This window comes from Amphibalanus amphitrite, unplaced genomic scaffold (assembly GCF_019059575.1).
Source record: "Amphibalanus amphitrite isolate SeventyFive unplaced genomic scaffold, NRLGWU_Aamphi_draft 000128F_arrow, whole genome shotgun sequence".
Lineage (NCBI taxonomy): Eukaryota > Metazoa > Arthropoda > Thecostraca > Balanomorpha > Balanidae > Amphibalanus > Amphibalanus amphitrite.
In genome coordinates this window covers 297,579-308,555 of record NW_024881623.1, presented here as the reverse complement: position 1 = coordinate 308,555, position 10,977 = coordinate 297,579, and the positions used below count along the sequence as shown (strand labels likewise).

Sequence of the window (10,977 nt, the reverse complement as noted above, 5' to 3'; positions counted from 1 at the left end):
TATGTAAAATCGTTGAAAAAATTGTACATCGGCAAGTAACCTCATACCTTAGCAGAAACGGTTTATGTAGCGCAGATCAGCATGGATTTACTGAGAATCGGTCCACTAGTACCGCACTTTTAACTGTGACAGAGCACATTTTGCGCGGGATGGACAACTCGGAAATCACACTTTTGGCTTTGATTGATTTATCTAAGGGATTCGACGTGATTGACCATTGTACATTGCTTACAAAAATAGAGCAGCTCCAGATCAGTTCGGGATGGTTTAGAAGCTACCTGGAAGGTCATAAGCAACAGGTACGCTTGGGAAATGTGTTGTCGTCATCTAAAGACATAAATATTGGCACATTCCAGGGATCTTGTCTCGGCCCGTTGTTGTTTAATATTGCCACTCATGATTTAGCATTGCATCTGCCAAATTCGGTCAATGGGTTTAAGGTTATAATGACCAGATTCGCTGACGATACACAAATCGGTGTCACGGGGCCCCGCACCCGTCTCGGAGAGCTACAAACTGCCCTTAGTCAGCTGCTCGAAATTATGGGCACCTGGTTCGCTCAGAATGGAATGAAAGTAAACGCAGCGAAAACTGAGATGATACTGATAGGTGATAGGCGTCAGCTGCAGTACGTAGGGGAAGGGCAAGTTAATGTGCAGTTTTTAGGCGAAGCTTTACAGCCGGCCAAGTGTGTTCGAAACCTCGGTGTTAAAATGGACTGTAACTTGTCGTGGGAACCGCATGTCGAGCAAGTTGTCAGCAAATGTACCGGTATTTTAATAGGTCTAGCCAGCGCCCGCCACCTTCTTCCGCATCATCTCTTGCCTCGAATTGTTGATGCAATAGTTCTGTCACACGTGCGCTATTGCATTCAGGTTTATGGAAGTGCCAACGCTGGGCGAATTGCCAAGTTGCAAAAAGTTATAAATTTCGCAGCAAGAGTAGTATCAGGAAGACGAAAATATGACCACATTTCTGATTGTATCGATTCATTGGGCTGGCTACCGGCCCAAAAGCTCGTCAATTACTCGGACCTGTGCCTTCTGCACAAGATCTGGGGAACAGGACAGCCGGATTCAATAGCTCAGTACCTTCACACTAATCGCGACAGAACGTTACGTGACACGCGCACATCGAACTATCTTAGCTTGCCACGTGTAAAAACGAATCATGGAAAGCGTACTTTTATTTACCGATCTGTTACACTGTACAATAAGCTTGTTATAGCCGAGGGTGCAGACAGACTTACGCTGAGCCAATTCAAAAAGCACCTAAAGCTTTCTAGATTACAATGATCATAGCTCGGAGAAGGTGATTTTTAGCTGTTTTATCAGGTGTCGCAGTATTTGATTTTAACAGTGTTGTGTGTTGTTCGTTATGAAGTGTTTACTGACAACGACCAGGGAATAGCCCATTTTATGCGGATCTGGTTTGCTACTGTGACAATAAACAATAAATCCGTCAACTTCTTCAAGCCCGGTACTTCAGTGTTGCCGGCCGTACACGCCCATTTTTAACGTAGGTGTCCAAACTAGACGTCGTATAAAACCGGCAACGCCTTCTTTTTCATTTCACCTGAACAGCCGACGACTCAGCTGCATGCGCTATCAGCCCGAGACAGATGCTGGCTAACGCCTATGTTCGTCGCTCGTTATACCTACCCTGTGCTGTGCTGTCCCTGCCAAGATTCCTTTACTACTTCCTGCTATACCCGGGCGGGGAGCCGGCCGCCGCGACCGCCGACCCGGTCGCAGAGGTCGCCTGTTGTCGAATCGTGTGCGGGCATTGATTCAGTGCCCACCTGTGCGCAGACGGCCCCTCCCCGTCGCACCCCCCCCCCCCCGCCGCCGGGTCTCGGGGGGGGGGGGGGGGACAGCGGACAGTGGCGGCGCCCGGGGCAGTGCAGGACGGCGGCCGGGGGCGGTCGGTTGCGGGCGGTCGCCGGCCATGTGACACGGGGTATGGGCGGTGCAGTGACAGTGGCGGCGGCCACCCTGCTGGTGTTAGTGCTGGGTGCAACCAGAGTGTCCGCCGAGAGTGTCGGGTGTGACCCGGGCCCTAATGTGACGTGGGTGGCGCGGGAGAATGTGGCTATTGTGGTGCGGAGTGAGAAATTTGAGACAGCGCCGGGTTTGGTCGCCGGCATCAGCTATAATGGTAAGGGTCGGAGATTGATGGATTTTGAATGGCCTAATGTCGTCGTCGAAAATGTTGGACCGGGACTATTTCGAATGAGCAGCATAGACCCGGGAACAGGGGGGGCAGCGTGGGCGCTCGCCCCCCCCCCCCCCAACTTGAGAGCCGAGGGGGCGGCGCCCCCTCAACATTGAGGCAGCGAGAAAAGATCTTTCCTCCCTTTTCCGGACCTCTTTCCTTCTTTTATCTTTTATACATCTACACATCAACACACGGCATTTTCCTTGCCATCTGAATGGTTTCTGCTGATACAGTATCGATTTGACAACATCTGCTATTGTTATCCCGCTTTGATTTGGGCCTGACCTTGGCCATAAGTTTGGCAGGCTAGATTTTATACTGCACCAGCTTGGTCAACTTTGAGAAATACATAACGTACAACGGTGGTAAAATCGTTGCTATAGGTATAACACAGTTTACCCGCTGCGATGTGATGGAGGGGTGTAGGGCAATGAGTGCACTGACGTGGCGCCTTCGGAGGGCCGGTATGGGATTAAAGCTCAGCAACACTTAGGGCTTGTGTGGTGCCTTCGGTTATCGGTAGCACCCTCAGAATCACCGGCGTAGGGCCCTCAGAGACGCCGGTAAGGGGCCTTTAGAGGCACCGGTGTGGGACCGCCATGCAGGTGCCGGTGTGGGCGCTCAGAGGTGCTAGTGTGATTCTCTCAGAGGCGCCGATGAGGGTCCTTATAGGCGTTGCTGTGGGCCCTCATAGACGCTGGTGTGGAGCCGTTACAGACGGGTGTGGGGCCTTTAGAGCTGCTGACGCGAACTCTCTACAAGCCGGCAGGGGGTCTCAGTTAGTGATGTCAATTACGGAAAATCGGAATACCGATACCAAACCAAATACCAACCAAAACCGTGGAGAAATACCGAAACCAAACCAACTTGGGAACATGAGGAAAATACCAACTTTACTGTATGCCTGGTCTATTCAAATACATTAGCCAGAGGGGTGTGGTAATAACTGGTGTAAGCAAATTGACCACGGTCAAAAATGCATTACCAGAATGCACTTAAGCCAACATTTTGGGATGTTCTCGTTCCTAAGTCGGCTAAGAGCTTCGGTCCAGAAAATAAATTTATCGTTGGCATCGTTGGCATACAGTAAAATACATACCAAACTCGGCCGGTGATAAATTTTCAAGACCTCAGTCCTTACTGATTTTTGAACTCGGCCTTCGGCCTCGTTCAAAAATCCAGTAAGGACCTCGGTCTTGAAAATTTATTTACACCGGCCTCGTTCAGTATTATATATTACCGATTTCCTAGCCTCTCAAACATTAGCAAGGGTTCATGATACCAACCAAATACCAAACACATAAGGATTGAAATACCAAACACCGAGTTGGTATCAGTATCGGTTTGGTATCGGTATACCAAAAAGTTGGTATCCGATTGACATTTCTAGTCTCAGTGACCGGCAAGGGGTCCTTATGTAGGCCGGCATGGGGTCCTTAGAGACCGGTATGGTACTGTCAGACGCCGGTGGGGCCCTCAGAGTCAGCAGTGTGGGGGCCCTCAAAAGTCACCAGTGGGTGGCCTTTAGATGCGCAGGTGTTGGTTGGGTCCTCAAAGCCGCCAATATAGGGCTTTAATAGGCACTGGTGTAGGCACTCAGAGTTGGGGGTGTGAAACCCTCAGAGACACCGGTGTGGGCCCTCATAGGCGCCGACGAGGGCCCCACAGTTGCCGTTATGGGGCGCTCAGAAAAATAAGTGTGGGACCATCACAGGCGGGAAATGCTCCTAGAACTGGCCCCTCATAGGCCGGTGAGGCCTCTCAGAGGCCAGTAACGGGCCTTTGGAGACAACCGAGGTGCCCTTAAAAGCCACAAGAGGCCCTCAGAAGAGGGCGTGGGGCCCTTATGGAGATCTTAGTGTAGCTATTTAGGGCCCATGAGGTGCTCTAACGAGCCCCATGGGGCCCTTCTGAGTAGAAATATGGCCATCGTTAACCCTCAGCGGTCAAATGGCGCCGCAGGGCCCCTCGGACTCGAGGGTCCCTTTTATCCCGATGTGGGGGGGGGGGGGGTATACGTGTCTCCTTAGACCCCTAGCTACGCCACTGATTCATATGCATCACATAAGGCATTTTAGGCTCGCCCCCCCCCCCCCCACTTGAAAATCGTTCCCGGGCCCCTGATGAGCAGTGAGCCATGGGAGAGAGGGCGCGAGAAAAGCAAAAATTGGTAAAAAGTTGTTAATACCTGTGAACGCCCTTATAAAACACGAATGGCACGAATTCGGAGGTGCTTTCAAATGTTTCGATAGAAACAGCATGAGATATAGATGTGGTCTAAAACAATTTATGGTGAATGAGCCGTTTCGTTGCCCGCTCACTTTAATGGGACACAAAGCAGCAAACGTATAAGGGATTTGAACGTATCTAAAACCTAAAACTTAAACGAGTGATGTATTGGAGGCTCCGTAAGCGACGCATTGCTCGGACATGTCATCGAGAACTCACTTCTAATGAGACTGTGCTGTGTAGAGGAAGCAAAAATAGCGAGCCTGAGAAAAGAATGAAATGTTCCAAATGTGAACGGAGCTCGCAGGCTTATTTAGCTTTTCTGTGGTATCGTTTGATTTGTACCAATTACCAATGGATTTTCTGCGAATGAATGCAATAATTAAGTCGTAGCGATAGTTACAAGTGCAGGCAATAATTACCCTTAATTGGGCGTGGCTTAAAAAGTCTGGCAATCTTGCTCTCTTAACGCAGAGAACCTAATTAAGTATCCGATATATCCGCAGCGCTATCTGATCCGTTAACTGCACTCAACATCGGTGGGATCTGGTTTAATAAACCACGGCACTTTGAAATGATGGGCTGGGCCTCGAAGGGCGTCTGAAACCACTATAAGGCTGCGACGGGGACGTGGGATGGAGTCCCGTCCCACTGAAGCCTCTCGAGGCCATGATTGATGCCTTCATCACTTTAAACCCCTATGAAAGGACGTCAGAGTGGCAATGATGTGGTCAGGTGATGGCACCGTCTGCTACTCTACCCGAGACTATCCTAGTGAAACATTTTCATCAGACCGCCGCTGCATCAGCAGCCAGTACATAGTCGGCTACACCTATGTTGTCCGATGCCTACCAATAAGTACGAGTATTGCCATACGATAGTGACGTAAATCAAACGCCCACGGGTCCGGCGCTGAGCAGACATTGACCCACGATGAAATCTACGGGATTGGATTTACGCTGCGTCCGACATCCAATTCGCTGGAATCGCAACTGGCTGTGCATTGACGGGACATTGCACTACGGGAATAGGGTACCGAGCCTTGAAAGACTATTGTTGTGATATTGACTAGCGATCTGATGCCATGCTCGCTATATGCATTCACATAGCTATGCATAGCGTTAACTCTACTGAACACTTTTTTATCACACAATTACACGTTCATCTATCTAGTTAGGTACATGTAGGTGCAGATCAAATCAACGAAGAATCGTATCTGGTTTTCATTTGGGCATCGTCTGGTTCTAAAACGCCCGACTCCAGCTCAAGATCTGCGAGCTGGCATAGCACTGCCGATAAAGGCCAGTTTGGTAGGTGCTGAGCTGATACAGGTCTGCAGGGTCCACGGGCACTTCAGCCCTGCCGGTCGCCACACTTTAGGTGTGATCCGACTGTGGGGCTGAGCCCAGCTAAGCTCTAACGGTTGCCAGACTTCATGAATGCGAGCTGTACGTGTGAGAGGTGTGAGAAGGTGAGGTGTGAGTGGTAATGTTCGTTGGTCCAGCACTGCCGCGGCATACGACAAAATTCGGACGTGTGCCGTGTGAGCCGACACGGCTCTGCCGACGCCCCAGCTTCCATTGGTGTGAGCCTCCCCACCATTCTCGTCGCCCCAGGTTCCATCATGGTGTGAGCCGCCCCACCATTCCCGTCGCGCCAAGTTCTCACGCGGCGCGATAGAACTATCGCTCATTATGGCTCTGGCTCCCAACTGGACGGGCTCGGCCGCACTGAGTATTGATCGGGTGTGGCTAACACGGGCCCACCGCGGACGAGAGATGGGTCAAAGAGCCGATAGTTGGCCGAGTGGCGGGGTACAGATGAGGCTCGAACATATCCGGTAGCAAGCTGCGTGCTGAATAGAGATGTCAATCGGATACCAACATTTTGGTATACCGATACCAAACCGATACCAACTTGGTATTTGGTATTTCAATCGTAATGTGTTTGGTATTTTATTGGTATCATGAACCCTCAATAATGTATAAAAGGCTAAGAAATCGGTAAAAAGTTGGTATTTCCTTCATTTTTCCAAGTTGGTTTGGTTTCGGTATTTCCCCATGGTTTTGGTTGGTATTTGGTTTGGTATCGGTATTCAGATTTTCCGTAATTGACATCACTAGTGCTGAACTTCGTAATGCATTGGTTATTAAAACAATGAGTGTTTGATTCATATTAAATTCACGCCATTTTCCAACCAAAACGACCAAAACAGTTCCGCGTTTAAATGTACCGCCATCAACGAATGCAATGTCAATGAGTTTTTATACGTTTTGATACTGTTGGTTTCATGAATTGCATTAGAAGAAGTACTTTGCGTAAAATGATGACGTGTGATTAATTATGCTAAATGTATAGGGTATAGAGCTCTAGCATTATATTTCAATCGGTGGTTAATAAAATAACCTACCTTTCTCATAATAAGATCAAATAAAAGGACAGTAAAAAAGCTTGTAATGTTCTGATACTTCTCTTTCCTAAGTTCGTGGCCGTTGTGCTTTGCTGGTGTATTTGTCGAGCCTGACTTCGCCATATGTGGCAAGTTTGGTAACATTTATTGCGGTAATATTTTCAACTACGATTTTTAGGAAACTGACCCGTGACCGTGACCGTACCGTGACTGCATCAGGTCTGTCACGAGACTGAGTTCTTGTGACCGTGACTGACCGCACCATGAATGTCATATGACTCACGTGGAGTCACGTGACCTTTCCGTGACAATACCGTGACCTGCCGTTCCGTGATCTGCGGCAGTGTCGGTGCTGGCTGCCCGCCCGGACGGCCAGCCCGCCGTCTCGGTCCTGCTGGCGGCTTCCGCGGGCCTCCTGCTGGACTCCCCTCACCAGCTGCGCCGCTGCTCAGCTGGGCAGCTGCTGCTGCTGCCAGCTGCCGGAGTGGCCTCCGCCAGCTGGCTGCTGCCACACACCGGCGACCCGCCGGCTGTCCTCCGGCTCAGGTGAGGTGGGGTCACATCATTTCCTGGACGAGGTCGAGGCATCACAAAAAGGACCGCCTGTGTTGCCAATGTGCTGAATTTATGTTAACATGTGCCTGAAGCTCACATAATATGTTTTCAAAATACTAAAAAATGTCGTTTTATGATGTCTTATTCCACCCACATTTGCCTGTTGTCCATGTTATGTTTTATTTCTCTAATACCAAATAATCTTCCGTTTGCAGTGCATCAATATTGTGGGGTGACGGGTCGGCGCAAAAGGTGACCCACAATGAATCTATTGCTTCAGGTAAGTTATTGCTTCCTTCCCCTGTTGCTGCATATGCATTTAGAACTTTTGTTCATGTGTTGTTTAAATGCGACTGAACTGAAGGCAGATACGCGATAGTTAATAATTATATATTACCTAAATAAAATAAGTGAAATAAAGAGAGAGAGAGAGAGAGAGAGAGAGAGAGAGAGAGAGAGAGAGAGAGAGAGAGAGAGAGAGAGAGAGAGAGAGAGAGAGAGAGAGAGAGAGAGAGAGAGAGAGAGAGTGGGGAGAAAAGGGGGCGGAGAGGGATAAGAAGAGAACAGGGAAAGGCAGACACGAGAGAGGAGACGACAGTTTGATAGAGTTTTTGATAAATGGTAGCAAATAATTATGCTTCGCTACCGTCACTTTAGAATTAATTTATTATGTTGTATTTCCGCTAAATTAACATTTCCGAATTCATCGCCCTGCGCCTTAGAGACCCTTTTTTGCTGCCCAGCACAACACTATTGCCTTTTAGACTCGGAGTCACGGAAGGGTCGTAACGTTGTTCACGGCGTGGTAGGTCGCTAAAGGTCAGTCATGGCGGCCATATATAGCCGCTGATTCTAACGATTGCTGGCTGCATCGCTGCTGCTCAATCTTTCGCAACTTGCGCTGCACCTAATGTCTCCGGTTCGACCGCCTGGAAATCGAACTCATCAATAGCTCATCAGCTGACCGAGGGTGAGTGTACGACCGGTAGGCGCACTCTGCGCCTCGTTTGGGGTACTTCTCAGCCAGCTTACAGCACGCGCGCTCAGTCGAAAACCAGCTGAAAGTTTGATATCCGCAGGAAATTGAAATTCTGGGAACGCGTGCCGAATCAGACCGAAGGTATTATTAATACACCACGATTCTGGTGCCGAAGTGGACGCCGGTGAGACTTTGTCGATCGTCTTTGTGACAGGTTTTATGTTACTCCAACGTTTGATTTGCAATCGTTTGGATAACCTTCTTGAACAATCAGCCGTTCGTTAAGCTAACCGAAATATAACAGTATAGTGCACGCGATTTTGGCGGTTCGACATAAGGTTGATTCATATATTGAATCGCGGCGCGAGATTCGTCGCGGAACTCGCGGCTCGAAATTACGTCGGGAACAGCTCGGGACCGCCCACGCAGTCAAAATGGATGGATTGGATACTGGATAAATCGTTCGCAGACCGCCGTCCTGTTCCAGGCAATCAGCCGTTACTGACATTCAGAGCTCAGCGAGGCAGGAGGTCGGAACTTTGTGCGGTATCCTCAGAGACATTGAGTAGCTAAGTCCGCTTTAGAAGTTAAGGAAAGTTTCAAAAGCGCTTATCCCGTCTCATGATAACGAAAGTCTGAGCAGCCCGACCGACCGACGGGTTCGCCGATATATCGATGCTGTATCGGGACAGACGGCTGGAAAGCGGCGGCAGCAGTCTTTGCAAATAAATGTTTAAAATAGAAAAACAAGCAAGATTAAGGAAAATGACCAGTGGAGTTTTTATAACATATGGCACTGAAAACGTTCCATTTAACTTTCCACTCTGCGACCCTTTTGCCACGCCCAAGGCTATAGAACTCCGCCACGCCCCAGTTCGGTTCAGCTTGGATATCGTCTCCTTGACCGATTTGCTGGTTATCTACACCAGGTTCATTATGTGCTGGTGCCTTTCATAGTATGATTAGTAGGATGTTTCGTAGAGTATAGCCTGTTCCATCTTGTGCACCATCCCGCGCATCATGTTGCCTTCCAGATGGACGGTGGGTATAGCTGATAAATAATTAGTTTTTCCTCCACTGCTCCTCGTCAGACGTCCTTTGCGTGCTCGCGTAGTACGTCGTGGGTGGACGGACGCCTGTTGACGTTTCCCATGCATAAATGCTGCTCGTGAGTTTTTTCTAGGGTATCAGGCGTGGGAAACTGTGTGACGCTATCGAACCATGATAATCACAGGCAGCGCCTGATGATCGGTGTACTTGTACTCGGCCATTGACTTATACTCGGCTTTCTCGTGAGTCGTGACAGCTTGCCAGTACCTAATATCATGTGAAGCCTGACAACGCTAACATAGGCAAGGACATTGATAGTTTTGACTTGAGACTTAGGATGTGCATTGTGCAGTGTGCATTGCTATCTCAACCAAATTTCTGTTTGGTTGCTAGGAATCGATTATACTCTGTCATTTAAATACACTGCCCTGTCCTAGTTAGCACACGTTCCCATTTCTCGTGACACGTTCCTTGTTAGTAAAAAGACTCTTTTGTTTGACCTCGTGCGAACTGTTGTTGGCTTCCATAGTACGCCATTTTGCATTTCTCATGCAATAGACTCACTTTGTGCGCGGCCGCCCACACTTCGATCAATAACATCAATTTGTGATAAGGGTCTTTGTATGGAAGACCAATCCTTGCCGCGTAGTGGTCATCGATTCGTATTCATGATGAATGCTCCACGAGGGGGCGGTCTGCTGCATGTGCGATGACCGCGGGAAATTGGCGACCTGTGACACGCACCGGTCCCAGGCCAGATGTCAACAGGGGTCACCGTGCGTCCCGTGACGCATTGGGGTCGACCTCGTCAACAAACACCGGGGCCAGGTCTGTCAACAGGCGCTGACCCTATCGCACGCACGTCAACGTGACCAGGGATGAATGACAGACAGATATGATACGGAACGGAAAAAAGAATCCGCTATAAATTTCACCTACTTATGTGTCCACCTTAATCTTTGTTTCTGGGATTTTTGTTTTCCGAATAAGTAGCTTTAACACGCGCAGTGGAAGGGGGGGGGGGGGCGGATTTCGCCCACCCCTCCTGTTTTTCGCCAATAACTCGCGCCACAAGCATAATATCAATGTGAAATTTCGGCTACCTGTCCAGAATTGAATTGCGGATGTTCTCATGCAAGACGTAAGAAAATCGGTTCACAACTTTTCTAGCAATAGCGGTGTAAAGTCAAACATCCTGCCGCCGCGGCGGCGCGGCGGCGCGGCGGCCGGCGCTAGCCGTTACGCGCCGCCTGAATTGTAGACTGTGCCGGGGCGGGACGGTTCCGTCTTTACATCGCGCTCCTTACCGCTGATTACATTAGATTCGCGTCAAATTCGGTGAGAAGACTGAGAAATGTACAGGCAATCATATGGTCAAAGAATTTTGGAAATCGGCCAGTAACAACTTGAGTTATGAGTGTGTAAACACAAAATTGTGATTGTCGCGTTTCCCGCGTCGGCCGATCCCGCTTCAGCCGGCGACATCTTACCCTTAGCAGGCTTCTAACTGTCATATTTATTGTTGGATTATCTAGAA

At 49.2% G+C, this 10,977-nt stretch overlaps 1 protein-coding gene across 1 annotated transcript in view; it reads left to right on the top strand.

Moving 5' to 3' along the window:
- The first annotated feature begins 1,931 nt into the window (after positions 1-1,931).
- The window catches only part of LOC122381843, a 91,901-nt gene continuing 82,855 nt past the window's right edge, over positions 1,932-10,977 (top strand). Inside the window, exons 1-3 of the mRNA XM_043366545.1 lie at positions 1,932-2,157; positions 7,201-7,402; positions 7,627-7,691. Of these exons, the coding sequence (XP_043222480.1) occupies positions 1,962-2,157; positions 7,201-7,402; positions 7,627-7,691 (463 nt within the window). The 5' untranslated portion in view covers positions 1,932-1,961. The remainder of the gene's footprint in view (positions 2,158-7,200; positions 7,403-7,626; positions 7,692-10,977) is intronic.